The sequence below is a fragment of the Podarcis pityusensis genome (genome assembly GCF_964106645.2).
Source record: "Podarcis pityusensis genome assembly, chromosome: 2".
Lineage (NCBI taxonomy): Eukaryota > Metazoa > Chordata > Lepidosauria > Squamata > Lacertidae > Podarcis > Podarcis pityusensis.
The window spans coordinates 23,183,312-23,209,759 of record NC_138029.1 but is presented as its reverse complement, the minus strand read 5'-3'; the positions used below and the strand labels follow the sequence as shown (position 1 = coordinate 23,209,759).

The window sequence follows — 26,448 nt, the reverse complement described above, 5'->3', positions numbered from 1 at the left end:
CCCCGACACTCCCCACTGTGGCGGGTGCTGTACTGGCTGTGATGTCGCATGGGGGCGGTGCGTGCGTTAGTCACGCACCGTCCCTACGTCACCTTCCCGCCCGCCCACTACATTGTAAGGGGCATGTACGCTGGTCACTGCATTGAAAGGGGGCATGTACGCTGGTCATTGTTTTGAAGGGGAGTGAAGAACACACACACACACACACACACACACGCACACAAATAGGTAACTTGTTAATTTAACGTTTATTTCTATGAGGAGGAGTAATTCTGAGGGGTCAAACAAAGAAATAAGAAAAAAGTGACAAAAAAGTTAATTTTATAATGACGAGTTTTGCGGCTCCCAGTTTTTTTTTCTTTGGAAACGGGTCCAAGTGGCTCTTTTTGTCTTACAGGTTGCAGACCCCTGACCTAGGATGAGCAAAAATTGCCTCTAGGCAACAGGGCAGAGAATTTTTTATGAAACTGAAAAACTTTTCTTTTTTATTCAAACATCTTACACTGGTACTTGAGAAAAGGCATGCCATTTAAAAAATTGTAAGCAGCATAGGAGAACGGGCCAGTCTTTGACATGGCTCATTATTTATTTATTTTTTAAGTCTGCTGTAGCAGTATAGTGTTGAATATAGATAATAAAATTTTCGAGAACGACTCTTTACTTTGTTTCCTACAAGCATATGGTTATCATTGATGTCCAAACACAAACTGCATTTAGTCTTAAGAATATGATAGCAAGTAAATTTCAATCCCTGATTTACAAAGCTGGCTTATTTTCAATTAGTATAGTTAATGATGAAGTGCAGTTTAGAGTTCAGGTGTAATACTGAACACTGGCTAATCAAGAATGGAAAAGAAAGCTTCTGATTGCCTCCTTGCATCTGTGCCAGTGGAGAATCATACGAATCTGAAGTAGACCCAGGGCGGATCTAAACACGGGGGGAAATGCTATAAATAAGTCAGAAATTAGATCATTTTAGCAAAAGAAAAAAATCACTATGGAAAACTATGTTTTAAAATTTCCTGCTATCTGGCGCCATCTGGTGTTGCATGTTTGTAGCGCATTCAGTTCGCTGCATCTTTAGTAATGTAGCTGAGTCCCCTTTCTATGTAAAGCCTCAATATCTAAAGATACTGCCTTAAGCCATGTAAGAGGGGCTTGTTGAAAAATCTTGTTGGGTTTTTTTACTGAAACATAGTAACAGTTCAGTGACCCAGTGGTAAAACTCAAGTGCCTCATCTTCAAATTTAGGCCAGACTCTTTGGGTGCTCCTGATACTTCTCTTGTTAGAATTCTTTGATATTTTGATTAAGACTGCAGTATAAATCTTTAAAGAGATAATTACACATAATAAATTTGCAGTGCACGCTAGGGAAATGAATTGGGGGGCTCCCATATCAAAGTCTGAATGGAAAATGCATGCCTGATCATCTTTAACTTTCAGTTGAGCCTGAGACCCTCTGCATGTGAAGCATGCACTCTGCCACTGAACCCCTGGGCTCCATACCAATTGCACCAGGCAGTCATGCAGACATCTAGATACATGACAAAGAAGTAGACACTTTAATTCATAAGACTTCATTGTTTGCAGTAGGACATGTTGTAGGCTGAGGTGCTCAAGAACCTAAATACAATTTTGTATGCAACATTAGGATTAAAGCCATTGCATATAGTATTTCATAGCTTGTTCTTCCAAGTTTCAGACAGGGTGGAGCAAAGCAGGAGTCATTGAGCCATGTGCAGTAACATATTGGTCATTCGTAGTAAAGTGGGGTTTGTTGCTTATCATGATGTGTGAACAGAGCCTGTGTGCAGCCACATTGGATCTTCTCCCAGGTCTCCTCCACTCCCTCCATCCTCTTTCCCACCTTAAGGGCTTTTAAAAATATTCTTTCATCTTTACTCTCATCTCGTACGTACATTTGTTACTTGCTTCTTGGATTTATAAAAAGAAGCAAAGGTCATATAATACTATTAAATTTTAAAAGTGAATTATTTCCTCAATGCATAGTGTGGATTTGTTAAAGTGGCAGAGCATTATTTTTTCAGACCATATCTGTAATTCTTGCTTTGGAGCATCCCCAAAGCTCAGCATGATATCGAAAATAAGAGAATGGGCAGGGTCAGTCATGACAGCAGATTTCTTCTGACTACCAAGATTGGCTAAATGTGATGTAAAGTAATAATGCCTGTACCCAAAGTGCTTGCCCTCCACTTAATGATTCTGATTTGTGTGAAATAGACAGTCACCATATTTTTGCTATACAATTCCAAGTCATCAATAATTGGACCAGAGTAACTGGTTGTACAAGGACTTCATGGTGAATAAAACCTATGTTGAGATTTTTCTTGGGTGAGAAGCCACAGAACATCCTGGAAGAAATAATCATTTCTTCGAATGATTCAGTGTCTAATTTTTGAAATTATCATTGAAAATTCCTTTTGTATGGGAATGTCATAATACTTTATAGTACGGTGTGGTAAAGAAACATATTATTTGTGTATTGGAAAGGGAAGAAAAGGTTTGTGTTTTGTGATAATACAATTTTTAAATGTGGCAACTCATATGCAGTTGAATTATGGAAGAATTGAATTATGTTATAACATTTTTTAGAGTTTGGTAATAGCTGTTCGTGGTAAACTAAAAATACATGCTCAACAGTGAACTTATGATATGAACTCAGTTATTCTTTTCATTCCTGTTTCTTTCCCAGTATATACATATGTTTCATTGCCATTTGTCTCATAAACAATTATTCTAATACTGTCACAGAGAGGAAGATTCAGAGTGTGAGAAAGATAAGAAAATCTGGTACTATAGCACAAAAGTCCAGCTGGCAGAATTAATTGAATGCCTTGACAAAGATTACTGGGAAGCTGATATCTGCAAAACTCTGGAAGAAATGCGTGAAGAAATACATCGGCATATGGATATAACAGAGGACCTTACCAATAAAGCACGGGGTAGCAACAAATCTTTTCTTGCTGCAGCAAATGGTAAGAATCTACAAAACTAATCCTCAGTTGCTAACAGCACATAATGGATTATCGGCGCATTTTGAATTTCTACCTCATTGACGTGTATTCTAGTGAAGAAAGGTTTATGAGGAAAAGGGCATGTCTGTTAAAATTGGGAAGGCCAAGTTCGACGGGCTGCATTTATAGTGCCACTGGAATACATTTAGCCTTTAGGTACATTTGAGAAGGTTCGATTAAACCTGTTAGGCCTTATAGATTTTTTCAGGGAAATGGGCGAGCATTGGTCCAGGGCTACCCTTGTTGCTGCCCCAGAAAAAGCGCTAACTTATGCAGACTTTGTTTAATAGTGCAAAAAACCCGAGAAACTGCAGGGGATCTATATACAGAAGGATGTGAACAGAAGGTGACTTCTCTGCTCTTTTCAGGAGGAAACAAATTGAATGGTGTTGGCTGTGGAACTCTGTGGGGGGGGGTGTATTTAAAGATAAAATGGTATATTTTTGCTCTTAAGCAAAAGATAAAATGTGATTCTTCCTCTAACACCTGTAGTCTACAGAGCTCTTCCTGATGACTTTAAGCTTGTCTTTTTCACTCCCAAATATAGCTAGCTGTAGTGTGCCTTTGAAAAATAGTCACCAGTATAGTGTTTGTCAGTTATCAGTTTCCTTAGTTGATCATAATACCTAGTGGCATTTACAAAACCTCCACTGCTTTATAGAAGAAATAATACTTCAGTCTTAAGTGGGTCAGTATGGGCAAGACCACCTGCTCCATACTTTTTATTCACAACCATCCCTTCTTGGCAGTGTTCTGTTTTGTAACAGCCGTAGCAAATTTTTGTTTCTTTGCAAACGGTTGGATTACTGGCTACATCTAGGCTGGGTGCCTTAAAACAGGGCAACAACTGGAGACATAAACTGAGCATCCTTTTGCTTTTGGAGAAACCTGCCTTTTGGAAGAGCGCAGCTTTTTTCTCAAGTCTGCACTTGTTTCAAACCAAATGGATTTCTTGGTGGCACTAGGATCTTAGTCTAGTTCTAGAGCACTGAAAATATTGCAGCGGATAAATAAATTGAGGGCAGGAGCAGGTCAGATTGATTATCATCCTTGTTGGAAGAGTTGCTAACTTGAGGTTTCCATAATCCCACAGCTCAGCCTTATTTTTCAGTCTTTGCATGTTTGGAGCCAGATTAGTGTTCAGGAGCCACAGATTTGTAGATCTGTTAGCTTACTATATATGCATGTTATCAAAACTTCAATTAATCTTCAGAATCAATAGCAATTAATGCACGTTCTCTGACATCGCTTGTAGAGTTGTAGATTATCCATATTGACTGAGTGATGTACACAAAATTCCATGTTTATGTTGTCAGTTTGCAATCCCTGCCATTTTTGAGACTATGTATACAGGTAACTTGCAGTTTACGTGTATTTAACTTGTGCATATTCGACTTTACACACTTGGCAAAAAAATTAAAAGGGATCTGGGTGTCCAGGGAAGAAGAACTTCGGCAATCCCGTCCGCCATTGCACCCAGTGCACTATACAAGATTTTGGAGTTCCATATTATCCCTGGAACATAACCCCGATGTAAATTGAGAGTCGCCTGTATCGACTTGTAATCCACCTGTTAAATGACTTTTTAAAAATTACATGTGCAAACAGTACTTCACAAATGTCAAGTGCGCTGTGGACCATGTATCCAATTGTTAGATGGGTCTGGCAGGGGTTAAAATGGATACTTCTGGAGCCCCTAGTCTTTGAACTAGGTGTCTATTGTCCGTTTTTTGCTTTAGAAGAGATTCTGGAAGCAATCAGAGCCAGAAAGGGGGAAATACCAGAAGATAAAAGCTCAATAGCTGATGAAACGGAAAAGGAAAAGGCTAGTGTTGAGAATAAAGACAGTACAGATACTGATAATGGCAAAGAGGAACTTTCGAATCAACTGCTGGATGTAAACAAAGAAACGCCACCAGATGAAAGTTCTGAAAAAGGAAGAAAGGAAGGTAAAGACGATACTTGCAAAATTAACATATTTTCTGCAGTAGTGTTTACTCCCGTGTATTTCTTTTTAATAGCATTTATTATTGTATCTTTTGGTCTGTCAACAATTTCAGATTTAGACAGACATTCTTCTCATCATCACAGAATCAGTTCTCATTCCCCAGTGACATAGTCCAAGCAGTTTTCACAAACTTTCATTTCAGTGTCGGTAAAACTTGGCATCTTTGTATAAGCCAGTTTTTAAAACACCTGTTACACTTTGTTACTCATTTGTTACTGTAGAGCAAACAGATGCTATAGATAAAAGCAACTCCGTGACATCAGCTGTTGGAGGCAACAGCGTAGATCCTCCTGCTGGGGAATCTAGTGCTTCTGAAGGAAAGAGTGCAGTCGGAAATGAGTCAGAAATCCTGGATGATAATGAGGCGAACAAGAAGCTGGTGACATCAGAGGCCCTCAAGAACGTCTCAGGTACAGAAAATACCTCTGTAATTTAGAGGAGCATCGGCGGTTCGAATCCCCGCGGCGGGGTGAGCTCCCGTCGTTCGGTCCCAGCTCCTGCCCACCTAGCAGTTTGAAAGCACCCCTAAGTGCAAGTAGATAAATAGGTACCGCTTTATAGCGGGAAGGTAAACGGCGTTCTGTGTGCGGCACTGGTGCTGGCTCATCAGTGCAGCTTCGTCACGCTGGCCACGTGACCTGGAAGTGTCTTCGGACGACGCCGGCTCCCGGCCTCTTAAGTGAGATGAGCGCACAACCCTAGAGTCGGTCATGACTGGCCCGTACGGGCAGGGGTACCTTTACCTTTAACAGTTATGTAAATGGAAATCACCTAAAACCACTTACAGTGTATGCTATTTGTGCTGCTTGTTTGCACTGCTATCCCTGACACTCTGATAGGTTTGTCTTCGATTGAATTAATAGTACCCCAGATTTAATGTGGATAGACTTGTGTTGCTGCATCCTTCAAATATTTGGGATTTACAGTGGTACCTCAGGTTACATACGCTTCAGGTTACAGACTCCGCTAACCCAGAAATAGTACCTCGGATTAAGAACTTTGCTTCGGGATGAGAACAGAAATTGTGTGGTGGCGGCAGGGGGAGGCCCCATTAGCTAAAGTGGTGCTTCAGGTTAAGAACAGTTTCAGGTTAAGAACGGACCTCTGGAACGAATTAAGTACTTAACCCGAGGTACCACTGTACTACTATTTATTTCAGCCGAAGCCGTTACGAATGATAAAATACATAAAACAGAATGAAAGCAGAATAAAATGCATGACATGGTTAAAATAATTATTAAAATCAGGCATCCTGCCCGATAAGAGTTTGATTACCCCAAAGAATTTAACTTATCCCCACAAACTTTTCTCCTTAAAATTGACACTCTAAAGGCAAAACAGGCCACTTTTTGTGAGGTGTAAGGGGACTTGTTCCCTAATAAAAAGTTTATCACATACTCATCTCAATCTCCCAACTGGGAGATTTAAATCTTTGCTCTTGGGTCCTCGTAGATTGGGCATACCAGTAAGTAGTAGAGTAAGTCTTCAGGCACATTACCTCCACATGGGCAAACTCTTTCTTCATAGGGGAATTTGAAATTACGTTTCGCATGGATTTGCACTGTGTTTATTTTTAGAACTCCCAGAATGCATTGGCTCATATTTTAGTATGGTATGCAGAGGAGTGAGAGCCTCCTGGGCGGCAGAGCATGATCCCATGGATGCCATGTTGGGGACATCCAACAGTTGAAATACCTGGTGTAATGGCCGAGATTGTAGAGTATGCACACAGAAATGAACGTGAATAGATCAGAATCAGTGTCATCGATCTCATGCATGTGAACCTCTTTCGGAAAGATTTGGAGAATGTGTAAATAGGGGGGAAGTATCATTGTATAGAAATGACGGCAATATATTATTTTTATATGATAGATATAAAGACCAGTTGGGAAACTATGTCTCTAGGGTGCTATTCCACGACTGCAGAAGTTGTGAATACCACAGCAATATGTACAGGCTTATTTGCATGGATGTTTCTTGCCCAACTAGCAGCCTCAGCAGCTTGTTGTGAACCTGTTAGGAGTTGTTTTGTTGCCCAGTGATCTGAGAATTTACTTCCTTGAATAATGTGGTATCATCTTCAGTTCTGGCCATCTTGATATTTCATCCTTGATTTCAGGTGACTCATGATAAGATTGATAGCAATGATTCAAAAATAATTGCCCCTCTTTTAGTTCTGTTCATAATTAGAATACTTTTGTTTATTCCTTCCTATCCTCTTACTCATGTCTGCCACGTATTCCTTTTGTGCATTGGAGACTGTCTTCAGTAATCCTCTCTGTAAGCTCTCCCACCTAACCAAAATATACAGCTCCCTTTATGTAAACATGTATCTGGGAAAAGTTGTAGTCCAACCCTCTTCCCATGTAATCGTTTCAGTGTTCAAAGTGGGTGTGCATACCAATTCAACCTTTCTTCTTCTCCCACTCCCCAATGGGATTTTTCAGAATGTGTAATTGGTTATTAATCATGTTTGCTAAATGCAGGAATAACAATGTGCTTAGCTTTTGAGCTAAAATAAGAAATATAATGGCTTTATAGAAGAAGGTGCACGTAATTAAAATATATACAACACCTGTTGACTTAAATTCAGAAATAAATTATCATTTATATTCTCCTACTATCGATGTTTCAGCACCTTTTGATTTCAAGATGTTCATCTTGCATTTTAAAGTGCCCTTCATGTAATACTACGTACATAAATAGTTCCTATCTTTCACAGATGAAACAGCTAAGATGGTTCCCAGCCTGAACGTTGGTTCTTCCACTGAAGCACTTTTGTCTGATCCAGAAAACAGCTGTAGCAATGTACTAAATTCCATGCAGGATGAATCAATGAAGGCTTCTGATGAAGTGGAAAATATTGAAGGAGGATCTCAGAGCTCAGAGGAGCTAGGTAAAAAATAAAGCAGTCTGTCTTTAGAGTAGCTCAGGCATAGACAAACTCAACCCTCCAGATGTTTTGAGACTACAATTCCCATCATCCCTGACCACTGGTCCTGTTAGCTAAGGATGATGGGGTTGTAGTCCCAAAACATCTGGAGGGCTGAGTTTGCCTATGCCTGGAGTAGCTGATTGCTGCTCCTAAAATGACACGTTTCAGCAATATCTGTACTAATTGGCCTTTCTGTCTCCTGTTTAAGTGGGTGGTTTGTTTTGGTTTTTGACAGGGGATAGATCTAACAGTGAACGAAGTGAATCTCCAAACACTGGAAGAGGCACACCGGGTTCAACACGAATGGTCACCAGGTTACGAAATCCGGATAGCAAACTCAGCCAGCTGAAAAGTCAGCAAGTTGCTGCTGCTGCACATGAAGCAAATAAGCTATTTAAAGAAGGCAAAGAGGTTTGTGTTAATTTTCAGACTTTTTACTGCAGAAATACTCCTGTTCACGGAAAGCAAAATGAAGGTGGTCACCTGGTGGCTTCTACTGGGTGGTGAAAACTAACAGCACAATCTTATTCATGGCTATTCAAAAGGCAGCTCTATTGATTTTAACGGAACCTACTCCTGGGTATAGGTAGAGTTTGTTTCTTTAGGAAAATCAGCTTTGAAGACAAGTTTATCCTTAGCCTAAGTTCTTACAGTCAGAGCCTATTTCATCCTGTGCACGTATTTTTAGATTAAGAGCTGCATTTTCTAATCCTCGACATTACATTCCCTAAAGATAACAGGGATTGGGCTAACACTAAAATCTAAGACCAAAGATTGTAATTTTTAAAAATTTGTGTGCATTTTGTTTTTTATTTCAATAAGGTCCTTGTGGTTAATTCCCAAGGAGAAATCTCCCGACTGAACACAAAGAAAGAAATAGTGATGAAAGGAAACATCAGCAATTATTTCAAACTAGGCCAAGAAGGGAAGTACCGTGTGTACCACAATCAATATGCCACCAATTCTTTCGCTTTGAACAAGCATCAACACCGGGAAGATCATGACAAGAGGCGACACCTCTCTCACAAATTTTGTCTGAGTCCTGCTGGAGAGTTCAAATGGAATGGCTCTGTCCACGGGTCAAAGGTTCTCACGATATCCACCCTGAGATTAACAATAATTCAGCTAGAGAACAACATCCCATCCTCATTCCTTCACCCCAACTGGGCTTCACACAGGTGAATATATTTGTGATTTTCATCATTTTTTATGCAGTGGTTTTTAAAATTATATAGGTTGGATCCAGACTTGCTCCTGTATGAACCATTTGTGCAGGAACCTGGGATCCAGAAGAGCTTCCCTGCTGGCAGAAGCAGGGGGGGGGCCACAATAGTTTTTACCTATTCCTCATTTCCCTCGGGAACACTTTCCATGCTGTTCTGCAGGCTTTTCAGGGGCACGGGCTGCTACATGGGAAGGCTGGAATTTGCAAAAAAAAATAAAAAAAAATCAATATATAATTTATTTATACCTCGCCCATCTGGCTGGGTTTCCCCAGCCACTCTGGGCAGTTTAGTTTTAAAGTATGCTATTGACATATCATTTGTCCTACTGTATGCAGCGAATGCAGGGCTGATAATATTTTTGTCACCTGTAGGTCTAATTGGATCAAGGCTGTGCAGATGTGTAGTAAACCTAGAGAATTTGCATTGGCTTTAGCTATATTGGAATGTGCAATCAAGCCAGTTGTCATGCTGCCAATCTGGAGGGAGTCCTTGGGACACACCAGGTAAGATGTCTGAATGAGTGAAAAACATAAGTCTACATTACAATATGTGCAAGTACTGTACTGGAGAATTTAACACCATTATAAAAAACTCTGGTCAGGCACACTGAAAATTCACAGGCACAGTTTTTGCAATATGTTCGCCACCTGGAAGTTGACTCGTGTCAGTTAATCTCAGGAATGGAAAAACTACTTTGAAAGTTCAACAACAGTGTACTTTAAATGCTCTTGACTCAACTGCATTCGCTGTTTGTACAGCAGCGTGCAGCTGTTTGTGTATCTGTAGTATAACTGGCCCAAAAGAATGTGTATCTTGCGATTAGGTTGCGCAGAATGACAGCTATTGAAAGAGAAGAAAAGGAAAAAGTGAAAAAGAAGGAAAGAAAACAAGAGGAAGAAGAAACCATGCAGCAAGCAACATGGGTGAAATACACATTTCCTATCAAACATCAGGTACAGATTCTGCATAGTAATCTTAAGTAAATGTTTTTTGCAGATTTCCGCTCTTCCTTTATTAAATTTAAAAGGCTGTATGGGATGGGGGGGTGTTTTTTTAACATGGTGAGTAATAGGATCGATGAAAAGAGAGAACTTGAGACTGATTCATGTCTTGGCCATTGTTTAATTGGATAATAATCCATGATGGATTGTAATCTTACTCAGGTGATAGAAGAGAGATTTCACCAAACATCTTTGATACTGTATATGCATAGGATGGGATTTATATATCCCAGTTCCAAGTGTAAGAGAAATTTGAGACAGGTCAAGATCCCATGTACTCCATCTATTCAATGAAGATGATTTCCTTTTCCTTCTAGCCCCATGACAAAAAAGCCTAAAAACAAAATATAGTAGCATTTATCTATTAAGAGTTATCCATAACAATCATTAAGAAGTCTATGTGGAACCCTTTGGTAAGCCCTTCTAAAAAAAAAGTCCTGAGTAGCTGCATAGATGCACCCCTAGTATTCTTTCTGTGGAAATCGGGGTTCTAGGAACCCAACTTGTCATGGCAAATCTGCATCCCTTAAATGTTGTTGCTTTTCTGTGTGCATTACTGTTCGGAGCAGAGGCAATTGTTCTAGTAGTGTGCTCAGTCCTTTTTCATGCATGTATGTTGCAGATCTGTGTTGTAGCCGAAGTTTAAGCAGTTTCCTGCAGCATTTGTTGAAAAGCCATCTTTTATTTTTGTAATTGTATATAAGCTTTTAAAGTAAATTTATTATTTTAAAATGTATCTGTAATGCTTTACAGGTTTGGAAACAAAAAGGAGAAGAATATAGAGTAACAGGGTATGGTGGATGGATCTGGATTAGTAAAACTCATGTTCATAGATTTGTACCAAGATTACCAGGAAATACTAATGTCAATTACAGGAAATTACTACCAGGTGGGTGTTAAATATCTTTGCTTTGAAATAATTTTTACTGTTAGTTACTGCATCATAAACAGGCCTTCTCAGCACTATAGTCAAACCTCAGTTCTCGAACAGCTCCATTTTTTAACATTTTGGGATACTCAAATGCATTCATGTATTGCTTCATTCTAAGTTTTGAGTATTTTATTGTAAGAATTTTGCCTTTTTAATTACAGTTATAGTTCTGAGTTCAAAATGCTGTGTTTAGGTGCAAGAATCAATACATTTGAATACTTTTGTTACACACCGTAACTTAATGCTCTCTTTAATCCATGCACCCTGAGAGTTTGAAAAGGTGGCATAGAAATCTTATAAATAAATATACGTGTCCTTTTTTAACCAGCAAAAAGTGAAACTACTACCATCCCAGAAAAACAGCGTGAACTGGATAAAAGGAAAACTCCAGCAAAAGTGAAGGTCGAGCATGGTTCTTCGAAAGAAAAGATAAAATACTTCCGTGAGCCACACAAGAAGGACCAAAAAGAAACTGAAAACTCCGAGACCACAAAGAGAGCTCAAACCAAGGAAGAAAATGAACCGCATGAAGAAAAATCTGAAATCAAACATTTTGAAAAATCAGATCATGCAAAAGAAGGTATTAAGCATTTAAGGCATATGGGTGGGTGGGTGAGTATTTAGGTTTACACGGATTAATTCTGTTTAGCAGAATGTATGCGTGCTTATGTAAATCTGAGAACAATCGGGGGGGGGGCATTAAAAAAAATCTGAAACTGTGGATGTCGGATACTAAAGTCCCGTTGACACATTCACCTGCACACATATGGAAGCCGCTTCCTGTTGCTGTGGTCACACACAGTTGTGATGTGTATGAATGGAACCATGTGGGTTAGGCGAAACAGGTCAGAAAGACCCAGTAATTACTAAAATGTCTTACTGAATTTAAATTGTTCTTCACAGAGAAGAAAGAAATTGATGAAGGTGATAAAGACATCAAGGAAGAATCTATGGAGGTTGATGAAGTGAAAGTGGATACCTCCACAAAATATGAGGAAGCCTCAATCAATGTGGATTTAATCAATGTCAGCGAGAGTTTCCACTTAAGGACATTTTACAAAAGGAAAGTAAAATCATCAAAACTAGATGGACTGCTTGAAAGGAGAGTAAAACAATTTACACTTGAGGAAAAGCAGCGACTAGAAAGAATAAAGCTCAAATCTGGTTCTAACTCTTCAGGTTGTAAATTGTTGAGGCAACAGGAGAGTGAGGATGACCTACAGTTACGTAAAGCAGGAGATGAGAAGCAAGTAGATTTGACATCCCAAAGCAGAATTGATACTTCAGATACAAATCAAACGGAAGATCCTGTTAAAGACCGCTTGTCACCTAGCAATCGCCACTTTACCAAAACCAGTGAATCAGTCCAATCTTTGCCTTGCTTGAATAGGCTTTTAGAGGGAGAAGCAGATGCAACTTCAGTTCAGTGTCCAGATACTCAAAGTTTGAAAGCAAAGGATAGTAATGAAAGTGTTTCTGAATCCATGGATACGGATAACCCTCAAGTGCAGAGTAAGGAGAAAAGCACTGACTGTTTGAAAACAGAAGACTCTAAACCAATAGAAAACAAAGAAACAACAACATGTGGTATCTTAGAGGACAATGCAAAATGTTTGGAGCAAGCAAATACTGAGTCTCAGTGCGGAAATGTTATTCGGCCAATGGTAACTGAAAGCAGCTGTGAAGGAGACACTTCATCTTCAACTGAGATAGGAAATGAAGCGTTAACATCTGAAAAACATGAGTGTGATTCTGCAGAAGCTCGTAGGATAGAAAATCATCCCAGCATGGTATCTCTGCAAGCAAAAGAGAGTCTTGTGAAAAACATTGCAGATGCATCCGAACCCAAAATTGCATTAAATCCAAAGCAGACTCTCGGGGGCCTAAAATCGCTGCATACTGAGCTAATTTCAGAAAAGGCATTTGAAGCCCAAATTCCTGACGTGATTGGAGAAAATATTATTGATGAGGTGGTGAAGACTAAAATCACTGAAACAAATGGTGAAAAGCAAGACCAGGAGAAGTGTGTCCCACCGAGTTCCATAAACAAGTGTTTTGATCAGATTAAGAGTATTGCTGACAAAAATAATAATAAAAATGGGGAATTGAATACACAAATGGAAAAGGGGAAGTCAGCAGCATTTCAGATTAATGGAAAAGACACTGATTTTAAAGTATTACCTAATGAAGAGTGCTTAAAGAGAGAGACACTTGCACAAACCGAGAGCAGCGTTGACTCAAAAATCAATAATATTAGCAAAAGCAACCCTCTGGTCAAATCATTTTCTTCTAATGAATCTCTAAAACCATTTATGAATGGTGATATTGCAGTGGAAGATGCAAATGATAATTTGGTCAGTAAGTTGGGTGTACAGAGTTCTGTGGGTGGTGATTCTAGAGAGAATGATTTGCCTCAAGATAATATGTCTCAGTCTAATCAAAGTACTGGAAGAAAGCAGTGTTCTCCTGAAAGGTCTAGTCTTGTTGATGACACATCCATCACATCTCTCCATTCCTCCAGTGAAAACAATATATATAATGAAACCGAATGCATGGAGATTGAACCACCTTGTGTTACGAAAACTGCTCCATCACCTGTAATTTCCTGTGAAGAATCTAGCTTGAGTAATGACTTTGCTGATCAGAATGGATTACCGATAAGCAACAAAATCGAAAGCGTCAACGGAGAAAGTGTAGTAAAAGCCGTTGTTACGGAAGTGACCACCACGTCAACTGTTTCTACAGAATCCAAAACTACTTATAAAGTATCGGGATTGTCAGCCATCAAGGAAGATAGAGAAAGTGGGGTATCATCCATGGAAAACTGTTCTGTATCCACTGTAACCACCACCACGACCACCACGACCACTGTAAGAAAACTTACCGCTCCCACTACAGATAGCAATACTGATGTCATTTCTGTAAAGGAGCATAGCAAAACTGTGGTAACAGCAACAGTGACTGATTCCTTGACTACTGCAGCGGGAACCTTGGTGACTTCTATGACAGTCAGCAAGGAATATTCCACAAGGGACAAAGTGAAGCTCATGAAATTTTCAAGGCCGAAAAAAACTCGTTCTGGAACAGCCTTGCCATCTTACCGGAAGTTTGTTACCAAAAGCAGTAAAAAGAGCATATTTGTTTTGCCCAATGACGACTTGAAGAAGCTAGCAAGAAGAGGAGGGATCAGAGAGGTTCCCTGTTTCAACTATACTGCGAAGCCTGCTTTGGATATTTGGCCATATCCATCCCCAAGACCAACGTTTGGTATCACTTGGAGGTACAGTGCTAACAGCTCTTTAAAATCATTTGGGTGGGAGAACATGTCTTCGTACAAATGGTAGGCATGTTATAATCCAGCATGAAAATTTGGCACTTCAGGTGTTATCCCTTTTAAATATTAACCCAACATTTTTTTGGTCCTCCATATTTGAGGATATTTGAGCTGAATTTACCTAACAGGGATGTTCGTTTCCCAGGTGTGCTCAATTTGAAAGGTTACGCTGCTTCCAGGCTTAAAGTTCTGTGTACTGTCAAAGAATAGGATCAGTATTGAAGGAGGGAAACACATACTTCTGCAGCCAGTGTACATATGGCAGCTTGGCATCTACCATCCAGAGGGGTGAAGGGTTAGGGCAGATGATACACAGTTGGCATATACATTCCTAGTCTTATGCACGTTGAATAAACTCTCCTTAAGACACAAGAACCTATATGGAGGTGTCTTGAAAGCCTGACCTGATCATTGCGATTTGAACTACAGTGGTGCCTCGCAAGACAAAATTAATTTGTTCCGCGAGTTTTTTCGTCTAGCGAATTTTTCGTCTTGCGAAGCACGGTGTCAGAAAAGTTTTGGAAAAGCTTCAAAAATCGCCAAAAACCTCAAAAAAGGCTACCACACCGCGTTCTATGAGTTGCTCCTCGAAGTCAAGTCGCAACTGTATTAAGGGTGTTAAGAAAAAGGAAACAAACTTGCAAAAAACGCAAGACGTTTTCGTCTTGCGAAGCAAGCCCATAGGGAAATTCGTCTTGCGAAGCAGCTCAAAAACCGCAAAACCCTTTCGTCTAGCAAGTTTTTTGTCTTGCGAGGCATTCGTCTTGCGGGGCACCACTGTAGTTAAAATGGGTCTAGCAAAAATGATTTGATATTCTGTAAAAACAGATTGTTTAGTTATCTGCTAGACAAAAGATTTTATGTTACAAAGTTGCCTTGATCTAGATTATTAAATAGGGGAGGGACACAGGTGGCGCTGTGGTCTAAACCACTGAGCCTCTTGGGCTTGCTGATCGGAAGCTTGGTGATTCAAATCAGCACGATGGAGTGAGCTCCCATTGCTTTGCCCCAGCTTCTGCCAACCTAGCAGTTTGAAAGCACACCAGTGCAAGCAGGTAAATAGGTACCACTGCAACGGGAAGGTGAACAGCATTTCTGTGTGCTCTGGTTTCCATCATGGTGTCCCATTGCGCCCGAAGTGGTTTAGTCATGCTGGCCTCATGACCCGCAAAGCTGTCTGCGGACAGACACCAGCTCCCTCGGCCTGAAAAGTGAGATGAGCACCGCACCCCATAGTCACCTTTGACTGGACTTCACCATCCAGGGGTCCTTTACCTTTATTAAATAGGCTTTTGTTTAACCCTCATTTTGTCAGTATTTAGTGATGGGATTTTCAAAAAGAACAACCATGGTTCATACCATAGCAATATGCCACTGGCCTAGTCTGGAGCTTGACGATACCTTGGTGATTTTCAGAATGGCAGTTTTAAAATAGAAAACACTAACTAACAAAATAAAATAAAATATCAAGGCATCCAAGATTATTCAGCCTGCTTTACTTGAGTAAGGATTTTTTAATTGCAAACCCTTGCTTTCATGTACAGTTTTTTTCAGTTGGTTAAGAGCACTTGAAACAAGTATCTAGTAGTTTATCATACTTGGTTTGAAATTGTCAGCTAGTGTCCTCTACACATTTTGTACGTTACCTTCCTTTATAATATCGATGTGGGTGTAGGAAAACATTTGGGTAAGATCCAGTGGTATCCATCTGCCAACAAATATTATTATTATTTAGTTATGTATTTTGCAGCATTTCTATACTGCTTGACTATAAGAAAACCTCAAAGCAGTTAAATTCATTTCTGTTTGGTGCAATGGGACTTTCCCTTCCTTCCCTCGCATGGGACCCCCAAGCTGGGGTGTTGGGAGGGACTACAGCAAAGTCTGATTGCATGATGTTGGATGTCACCCAATACCTACATCTTTGTAGGAAAACATCAGCTATTATGTGGACCTCTGTTCCAGAAATATTTTGGACCTATTTGGTTCATTCTAAAAACTTGCATGGAGCAAGATCCAATATATGATATCACGGGCCTGTATAATGAGTACCACAGATTTTTGTAATTTATATGAAAATACACTCCACTTTTAGCTGTAAAATAAGAAGCTTTGCCCTATCTCTGAGAACTATGGTATTTAGACCAGCTGCTTTGTGAAATTAGAAGTGATTTACATGACTTCCTTTATTATTATTTTTCTAGATACCGACTGCAAACCGTAAAATCTTTGGCAGGGGTTAGCCTTATGTTGAGGTTACTCTGGGCATGTCTGAAATGGGATGACATGGCTGCTAAACCCCCACCTGGAGGAGGAACTACACGTACAGGTAGATATTTTAGAAATACTTAATTTTGCTAATTTATAAAAACATTGCTGGTTAAATATTATTTCAGAACTTGTAATACACATTATAAACTAGAGTCATTTGAAGCAAAAGGGTTTGTTTTTGTTTTGTTTTTTCCTGAGAAAGTTTATCATGGATGGATCCATGATAACCTCTGCCATATTCACTAGACCCTTCTCAGTCTGGTTTCCAGTTTGGCACTGAAACTTCCTTCCTCCTAAGCAATCTTCATCAGGAGATTTGGGGAGGGTGAGGTCTGGCTATGCTGATTGTCCCCTTGGAATCATTTGAGATGAGAACTGAAGTCATTGTATTTCACTGGTTCCATTCCTTCCTGGCAATATTCCCTTCCAACTCTACAATTCCACGATTCTGTGATTCCACGTGGTGTGGGTGTCTTTAAGTGCAACAGGAAATGTAAGGCACATTGACCCCAGATTCAGGTGTAACATTCCCAGTCGACCAAACTATAGGTTGTATCCAGTGAAGTCATTCTGTTAGTGCAAGGACTTCCACCTGTGCAACAATACTTCCTCTCTCTTTGTCCCCCCCCCCCCCAGTTTGCTCTGAAGGGTTGGAGGAAACCCAAAACTGATTTTGGGGGGCACAGCTGGTGTGCAACGAGAGGTAGAAAACGTTGCATTTTTCAGGTGGAAGTCCTTGCACTGTCAGGACAACATCATTGGATACATTGGACACAAGCTCAAATGCTCCTTCTGTCTGTATCTGACTACAGGGGAGACTTCCTGCTTTATTAAACCACAGTTACTTTGAGGTCTAAACCAGGAAACTGTGTTTAAGTATTCTCTACAAGATATCAAAATGTGGTTTGCAATCCTGATTTACAAAGAGCCTTGAACCAGTTACCTGTGTCAGACATCATGGGGACACTGTAGTTTAGCAAACTGGAAAGTTTTCTCTTTCTAATTAGAGAATAATAAGTTTTAACTGAAAATAAATCTGGACTGTTTTTTAACAAAATGCCAATATTTCCATCATGTTATTTGAGAATAAGTTGTTCCGAATTTGTGGAGAAACATTTCTTACTAGACTTGCAATTGAAACTTTTGAAATGAATGTTTGTAGACACATCGGAAACGGAAATAACCACAACTGAAATAATCAAGCGAAGAGATGTTGGACCATATGGAATTCGATCTGAGTACTGTGTACGAAAAATTATTTGTCCGATTGGTGTTCCAGAGGCCCCCAAAGGTAAGCACGAATATAAAATTCCCAAGTTACTTATAGAGGAGTATGTGACTTTAGGGGGACGCTATCAGATACTTAAACTGAATATTAATTTGCCTTCTGTTCCTGCAGAAACTCCTACGCCTCAGAGGAAAGGGCTTCGATCAAGTGCATTGCGACCCAAAAGGCCAGAAACTCCAAAACAAACCGGCCCTGTTATAATTGAAACCTGGGTAGCGGAAGAGGAATTAGAACTATGGGAAATAAAAGCATTTTCTGAAAGGTAATCTAATAGCTTAAAATCAAGCTCTTTGACTTGCTTTTTGAACGTATTTAGATGTGTAAATATCCTGTTGGGTGTGGATTTAATATCTAAAATAGCAAGTTTAAAGCTGCAAAATTATTTTGAACTATGTGTGCACTCTAGTAAGTAGAAACAAAAGTACACTTTACACCATCAAATAGATATACAGTGGTGCCTCGCAAGACGAAAAGAATCCGTTCTGTGAGTCTCTTCGTCTAGCGGTTTTTCGTCTTGCGAAGCAAGCCTATTGACGGATTAGCGCTATTAGCGGCTTTTAGCGGCTTATCAGCTTATCGGATAAGCAGATAAGCGGCTTAACGGCTTAGAAAAAGGGGGGGGGAGGGAAAAAAACCGCAGGAACTCGCAAGACATTTTCGTCTTGCGAAGCAAGCCCATAGGAGCTTCGTTTTGCGAAGCACCTCCAAAACGGAAAACTCTTTCGTCTAGCAAGTTTTCCGTCTTGCGAGGCATTCGTCTTGCGGGGCACCACTGTACCTTCCGTTGGCATGCCCTGCTGTCAGTTAATGGAAAACTGGGAAACCAGAGATATGAAGCCAAATATTTGGTTGGCTAATTGCAATCAGCATGTGAATTTGAAACACTTAAGGGTTGTATCCATTGCTGAGCAAGTGGAAGACCGCTCCCCCTCCATGACCTTCTACCCAAAAAGCCTCTCCAGAAGATTGGGAGAACCTGACATTTTGGGTGATGCAGTGCAGGCAGAGGAAAAGGGAGAAATGTGCTGTGCAAACTTGCCTTCTGCTTGTGCAACATCGGATACGACTCCCAACACTTTAAACTGTGCTGTCCTCTTTTCATTCCCCAGCCCTTAGTTTCTCTAGCTGTTTTGCATACTGTTTCCTACTCCTTCCCTCCCTGGTCTCTGTATTCCTTTCGCTTTTACCCCTGCTTTTGTCAGCTTCATGTCATCTCTGTACAGTTTCAATATTTTTAGCTTTCTACATAGTCAATACACCTACTTTCTGAAATCTTCTTAACACTCAACTTCTTAAACTTCAACCTTTCTTGTCTCATCATGGCAACAGTGCTGTGTGTCCTTACATTGTATGTTTTTCCTGGTTTCTGTTGCAACTTGGGTTCTGCTTTTCTTCACATCAGGCCTCTTTATTAACATTTATCCCTGCCAGCCACCCGGTGCATGCTCAGTATATTCCATCTGGGCTTCCCCCTCCCCCAGCACACACACACACTCTTTTTGGACCATGCCCCCACTCCTTTGCCTTTTTTGCTTATCCACACAGTTCTGTCTCCTTTCAGATTTAAGCTCAGTCTGTTCTCACTGAAGCTCCCTGGGATGCTCCACAGGAGAAAGAGGAGGGAGGTGATTTTTGCCAATTCAGGAGACCCTCTAGAAAACATTGTGGAAGGTGGTCTGGTGGCTGCAGGGAAAAGGGGAAATAAAATGAAAATCACCCTCTTCTCCCCTTCATTGCAAGCCTTTGCTGATTCTCAGTCAACTCAGTCAAACAGAAGTACAACTCTGGATCCAACCCATAGAGTTTCTCTTGTAAAAGTGCATAAACTGTGAGAATGTTCATGGGAGCTGCTTGTCATAAAACTGACAGAAGGTGACAGCCAGATTTAAGAAAGTTTACACATAAGCAGGCCTATATGCAACAGGGCGGCACTAGAAAATTTCTGGACATTAGATGTAGCATTTCAGTAACACTGAGAATTGGTTCCTATCACATAAAAAGGGATGTTGGTATAAAATGCATGTTTTGTAGTAATTTGCAATGCCCAGTAGTGATTTTCTGTTCATCTCTTTGACAGAGTGGAGAAGGAAAAGGCACAAGCAGTTGAGCAACAGGCTAAGGTTAGTGAACAGAAGAAGGCTGAGGAATTCAAGGCCCAAATGGAGGCTCAACTAAAACAACAGCGATTGGCTGCCCAGCAGGTGGGGTAGCTCTTGGTAGTCCCGCCTGTTGAAGTTTGCATTGCTTGCATTTGTGCATCCTAAAATAAACATGGAAGTGTCTCTTTCTTACATAGAATTGTTCAAATGTTTTCATTTGAGTAAATATTTCCATATCCCTATCGGAAGAACTACATTGCGATACTAAAATTAATCATTTGATGTGCTGTTAATATTACACATACAGTGGGAATTTGACTCTCTCCTCCAGGGTTGTGTTTCAGTCTTACAAAAGTATCAGGGTAGATGTTGCTAAGATACCTAAATAACCTAGATCTCGTGGAAGTAAGGTTTGACATCCTGCCAAGTATAGAATCGGAGATGCTTCCATGTTGGAATGAAAACTAAATTATTAATTTGTATAAATCAGTATTTTAAAAAGTGGATACACCTTCAGTCTCCTAATTCTGACACATGCATGCAGTCATAAAAATCTGTAACTTTTCCTGTTTGCCCAGTAAAGAATGGTGTCACCACTGCAAAGTTCTTTCAATACTTATTCTTCTTTTTAAACATGTCATTCATTATTTATTTTTTGGAAAACTTATGTCTATCTCAACAAAATGTCCACTCAGGGTAGCTAATGATGAATTAAGATGCAACCCTGTTTATTTATTTTGCTTGCTTGCTTGATATATTTTAGTACATTTGACTTTCAAAACAAAAGATGTTATAATAAAAACTAAACCCACATTAATACAAAAACAAGACAAATGAAAAGGGTAGCACCCACGGAGGGAAGGCAACTGAAAAATGTCTACCAAAATAAAACTTTCTTCAGTCACTGCTTAAAATTTCTTAATGACAAAGCCATTCTTTCTGTTTTAGATAGCTGATACAATGCTGCTCCAGTTAAAAAGGAAAAAAAACAACCCAACCAATTCTCCTTTTCTCTAAAAATGTGCTATTTTTATAGCAAATCAGTGTATATGAGGGGCATGTAACAAAATAGAAATACAACCAAGCATTGTAATGATTACAGCTATTCAGACTGTTAAAAACCACTTAATAATGAGAATGAAGATAATATTTCTTTCAGCTATTTAGTCTTCCTTAAATTGATTTGGTTAATGTTTAGTTATGAACCACCTTTCTATACATTATTAAACATTAAATAATGTAATCAGAAAAGGCTATTTACTTGAAGTTAAGTTTTGAAAGTATTGCTTTATTTGGGTTGGTTTTCTGTTAATATAACCTGGCCTTCCCCCACCCCCAAAAAATATTAAACACAAACCCTGTCCAACACATTTTAAAATAAGGTAGAATTCAGCATCATTCTAAGGCAAACAGCGTCTGTGCAAGCATATCAGCTTCACATACGAAACAGTCTTCCCCTGCATGCTGTTCTGGGGTGCTCTCCCAACGCAACCCCAATTTTGAGGGTGCAGGATTTCTTACATGAAATCCTAAAGCAGATCAGTATTATTACCACCTACAGGTTACAAATGACAAGAGCGGAACACCCCCTAGCGGTCGTAGCAAGAGGAGAGATTCAAAGCAAAGGCATCCTGCTTTGTAGCTCCGTCTCATAGCTGCTACGGTACACCAGATACGATCTAGTCAGACTTTCAGCAGATAATAGCTTGGCACTTGTGAACACTTGTTCTTTGGAAGCCTTCCTATTGCTAGTTCTGTCTGCAAATACGGTGGCGTCTCACTTTTGAAAATTCTTGCATTTGAAATGACTTTCACGCGAAGCACGTGGTACGGACATATGCCTGCTTGCAAGTCCGGATGTGTTTAGCGTGACTTCCTTTCCAATGAGCATTCATAAGATTACAGCAGCCTTAGTGTGCTTTTTTAACATAGGGTGAGAGGGCTGATATTGTAGAGCGGACTAGTGGTAGGTTTTCTTCATTTTACCCCTCTGCTTAACTCCTTTAGAAGCGACTGGAGCAACAGAAGCAGTTGCCTGCCGTGTGTGGCGCCGCTACAGCCACGACTACCAGCGGTACGGCAACCACCGTCTCCACTCCTCAGAAAGTTATGGTTGGCCCATTGCCACGCTCTATTCCCAGTGGAACCAAAGTGGTGCTTGCTACTAAAGTTGGATCTCCAGCTACAGTAACATTCCAGCAGAACAAGAACTTTCACCAGACTTTTGCTACCTGGGTTAAACAAGGCCAGTCTTCATCAGGTAAATGAGTGAGTTAGTTTTTTAAAAAAAAATGACAGAGAATCTTCACCCTTTAAAAACAAAACACATATAACCAAATTTTTACTTGTACTATTAGAGGTGGTTCATATGCCCAGGCATCTCTTAGCCATGATCTCCAATGGGATAGGGGACTGCCGATAAGCTTGCAGCTGGGAAGCACTCACACAAAGTATTTAAAACCTAATTGATGCTCTCTTCAGCTACATCCTTGAACTGGAAAGAAAGACATTTTTTTCTGTTAAAAGCCGTAGTTGTGGGTTAACACATTTGTCAACATGGGGTATGGGGTGTGCCTCAACTGCTTTATAAGGGCATAAACTGGTTTAGGCCAAGGCTCATTCATTGAGCCTAGTACTCGTGTCTCCTCAAGAGAACAGTCACATTTCCCTGGGAAGCTCAAAGCAATGCATGGTGGTGATGGGGAAAGCTTACCCCTGTATTCCGATACTCAAAAAGGTATGTTGCCTCTGTCATGAAGGTTTGAAATAGCTGTCATGGCTAGCAGCAGTTAATAGATTTAATTCATGTAAGGATGTCACCATTCCTTGTGGTAATGAATTGAGTTGCATGAAGCAGCCCTTCTGTTTCATCTGTCCTGAAAATCTTCAGTGGATGAACTGAAGTACTGTAAAGATGGGGCTTGTTTTTTTAAAGAAGCATTTCTTTATCCACTGTTGCGACCATTCAAGATTTTATAATCTTCATAAGAAAGTGCCAGCTCTTAAGACCTTTCCTTGTCAAAGAGACATTATTTAGAGCACACAGCATTTTAAAGGCAAGCATGCCATAGGTTTCTACAGTGCTGCGATGATACTTGCTGTTAGTGGCCTGTCTCGAGAAAACAGAAACTGACCGCCATTCCTGTTTTGTTAGCCACAAGCACAACTGCTACATCGGCAACAACTATTTCCAGCAGTGGTCAGACTTTCCAGATTGCAAGCAGCCCAGTGACTATGGCAGGCAAAGTGATAACAAAGCTGCCTCTACCAGCAAACAGCAAGATAGTTGCTGTTAACGTCCCAGCCACTCAAGGAGGTAGGAGAACGCCGTTGCAGTTTGAACTCTATTTCTTTCTTGCTCATTCCATTTATGAATCGCTTTTTCATAAAGCATCACAAAGCGATTTCAACAATGAAAACATCAAAACATGCATGCAAATGCAAACTGGAATTAAAAATAAATAAATACCCGCTTAAAAGACTTTTTAGAAAAAGGAGGTCTTCAGCAGGGGCCAAAAAGACAATAGAGACAGTGCCTGTCTGGTATGTAATGCAAGAAGGTTCCAAAGGCATATTTTCCTAGGAAAATTGAGTGGTCACATTTCTAGCTTTTTAAAGTTTCTCCAGTGGGAATTTGTTCCTGTTTGAAATTACCTATCTTTGATATCCCTTTGCTGACCTACATAATGTTCCACATTATCAGCTTTTGAAGACTTTAGTGAAAAAAACTACTCTCAGGCTTAATAGAAGGGCTGCATATGCCTTTCAGTATGTTGGGAAATAGTTATATTAGAGAGTTCCCAGGCTTTTACTTTTATTACCGTTGACCATGGAAAGGCTTTGCTGGTTGAGTACACTGTGTTACAGCAGTTCCACTCCTACTTTCAGGACTATCTTTGACGGCATGCTAGTTAATATCAATACGAAACTGAACAGAGGTGTTAGCTGGGGATTTGGAGCACAGTGAGCCAAATATGCAGTTGACACCCAGGTAGCCAACAGGCTCACTTGCTTGCTCCCCCCCCCGCCCCCCCAAAAATCCATCTGAATTGGGAGAAGCTGTGAAAATGCTGGACCAGTACCTGGAGACATGATTGGCTGAATGCGGGCTGACCAACTGAATCCTGAAAAGATGGAGGTGTTATGGGAAGTTGGTTCCCAAGTTCAGGAATTTGGAAGACAAGACAGTTCTGGGTGATATAGCACCCTGAAGGGACGGCTTCTTCTCATTTCTAAGATAACACTCAGAGCACAGGTAGCTTCAGTGGCCAGTCCAACCAGATACTGCACTATACCTCTGTGCTAGTGGGCTCAATTCAAGTGGTTCTACTGGTGTACAAAGCTCTAAAAGGCTTTAGGCCCAATTACTTACAGGAATGCCTTTTGCACAAGTAATGCCTTGTGCTTTCATATCTGCAGGGGAGGCCCTGCTTGTGGTCCCATCAGCTGGAATATGTGGGTCGGTCGCATGATATAGGAGATAAAGGATTTTCTTTGCATTGAGGCTCCCTTTGTAGCATTCTCTCCCCAAGGGAGCTCAGTTTCCCCCCCTCTTCTACAGTTTCAGACACCAATTAAAGACTTAGCTATGCGTTTGAGTTTTGTCTTTGCTATCTGGAGAGATACAGATGTAACGTGTAGACTTTCTTTATGGTAGTTAAGCGATTAAGAGAGAACCATGGGATCATGCACTGCCTTTCCCCTCCACCGAGTGAATTTCTTCTGTCTTAACCATGATAAAGGAATACATTTAGCAAGGAATCTGGTTAGCCAAAATACTGGTTGCCAAAATACCATTTCTCTGTAGGGAAGATCGAAAGATGTCTGTGCCAGATTAGAATTGATATGTGTGGTCCTTTGTGCCGTTCCCGATTTCTCAGTTGAAGAAGGAGCTGTCATTATGCTCGCAGGTTTTCTACAAGATGTGTCTGTTAAATCATTTTTAAACCCAAACTAAGACCTGCTCTTCTGCTTTAACTCCCTTGTAAACTTTCAAATTTTAGAACTATTCTCAGCGACTAAGATTGCTTATTTTCTTTAGCGGTGTACAAGTTTGAGGCATAGTGTGGTTCTTATTTAAGTGAACATGTGTCAATTCTCCCTACTGCACACCAGTACAAACCCTCCTGAATGTGGGTTCATTCTTTATAGACCTGTATAAATATTCTGCAGAGTGAGTCACATCACCTAAAACAAGAGGGTGTTAATCTTTTACTTAGTAATGTTTTTAAATTGATGAATACTTTTCCCAAATAGGTGTAGTTCAAGTGCAGCAGAAAGTGTTGGGTATCATTCCATCAACTACTGGATCAAACCAACAAACATTTACTTCATTCCAGCCGAGGACAGCAACTGTAACTATTAGGCCAAATAACACAGGGACTGTGTGTACAACGAGTGCTTCACAAGTAAGATTGTTGTTGTTGTTGTTTAAGATTAATGATCTTGTAGTTTTGTAATAAGGTTGCTCTTGGACTCCATTTGAGATGGCGTTTAATCTAGAAACTATTTACTGTGCCAGAACTTGGGCCTAAAAATCTGAAATCTAAACCTAGGGTTTCATACAATTGTTGATTTTCTTAAGAGATGCTCATTGGCCCAGTTTGTGCATAACACTAAGCCAGCATCCTGGACCAAAGCTTGCATCCGCTGCACTTTTCTACTCCTCTGGCACTACCTGGGGCTAAGCCATGGTTGCTGTAGGAACCTGCATGTTTCTGCTAAGGCATGACTTGCCTGAGCATTATGCACGAACTAGAACATTGTCTACTTTTGTCACTTATCTCTCAGTAGATCTTTACCATGGGGACTTGCTTTAAATCAGCTGGCTTCTGGGCCGGTTCAGGTCTCCTTGCTACCCATGTTTGAAGAATGCCCCAAGGGATTTTTTCTTTCATGGGTCCTCTTGTGTGTTTCTCTCGGTCGGTCTGTCACTTCTTCCAGTTTTTTCTTAATGCATACGTGATTTAATTTTTCATAGCGCTGGAGTTTTATTATTGTTGCAAATGTTCGGGTTGCATGACATAAATAAAACTTCATGAAAAGAAATATGAATGGAGATGTTTGAAGAGCAGTGGATTAACCAGAGAAAAAGTAATGTAGTTTGCACCTTAAAAAGGCGTTTGAAAAGTGTTTTGGATAAATAAAAAGCTTGGGGGGCGGAACCCAAAGTAAAAATTTAACAGTATATTGTTATATATTGTTACATTTTATATTTAACTTTGGGGGATGTTTTGCTTTTTTCAACTTTTTTAAAAAAAGTTGAAAAACCGTTTTTAAAAAATGGTTTCTTAAAAGTGTTCCCCCCCCCCCATATGCA

The 26,448-nt window shown here is 40.1% G+C and overlaps 1 protein-coding gene across 11 annotated transcripts in view; it reads left to right on the top strand.

Annotated features, from left to right (window-relative positions):
* Positions 1 to 26,448, top strand: part of BPTF (bromodomain PHD finger transcription factor) — a 63,258-nt gene that overhangs the window by 16,634 nt on the left and 20,176 nt on the right. For 4 of the 11 annotated variants that reach the window (XM_080994308.1, XM_080994314.1, XM_080994305.1 and 1 more), the window contains exons 3-20: positions 2,774 to 2,997; positions 4,776 to 4,985; positions 5,266 to 5,454; positions 7,767 to 7,940; positions 8,188 to 8,390; positions 8,802 to 9,157; positions 9,577 to 9,708; positions 10,029 to 10,158; positions 10,960 to 11,095; positions 11,466 to 11,717; positions 12,041 to 14,417; positions 16,676 to 16,800; positions 17,905 to 18,033; positions 18,142 to 18,292; positions 20,108 to 20,231; positions 22,137 to 22,389; positions 23,284 to 23,445; positions 25,386 to 25,537. In XM_080994308.1, coding sequence (XP_080850434.1) covers positions 2,774 to 2,997; positions 4,776 to 4,985; positions 5,266 to 5,454; positions 7,767 to 7,940; positions 8,188 to 8,390; positions 8,802 to 9,157; positions 9,577 to 9,708; positions 10,029 to 10,158; positions 10,960 to 11,095; positions 11,466 to 11,717; positions 12,041 to 14,417; positions 16,676 to 16,800; positions 17,905 to 18,033; positions 18,142 to 18,292; positions 20,108 to 20,231; positions 22,137 to 22,389; positions 23,284 to 23,445; positions 25,386 to 25,537 — 5,479 coding nt within the window. The remainder of the gene's footprint in view (positions 1 to 2,773; positions 2,998 to 4,775; positions 4,986 to 5,265; positions 5,455 to 7,766; positions 7,941 to 8,187; positions 8,391 to 8,801; positions 9,158 to 9,576; positions 9,709 to 10,028; positions 10,159 to 10,959; positions 11,096 to 11,465; positions 11,718 to 12,040; positions 14,418 to 16,675; positions 16,801 to 17,904; positions 18,034 to 18,141; positions 18,293 to 20,107; positions 20,232 to 22,136; positions 22,390 to 23,283; positions 23,446 to 25,385; positions 25,538 to 26,448) is intronic. The other 7 variants (XM_080994307.1, XM_080994306.1, XM_080994312.1 and 4 more) reach the window with 6 other exon arrangements.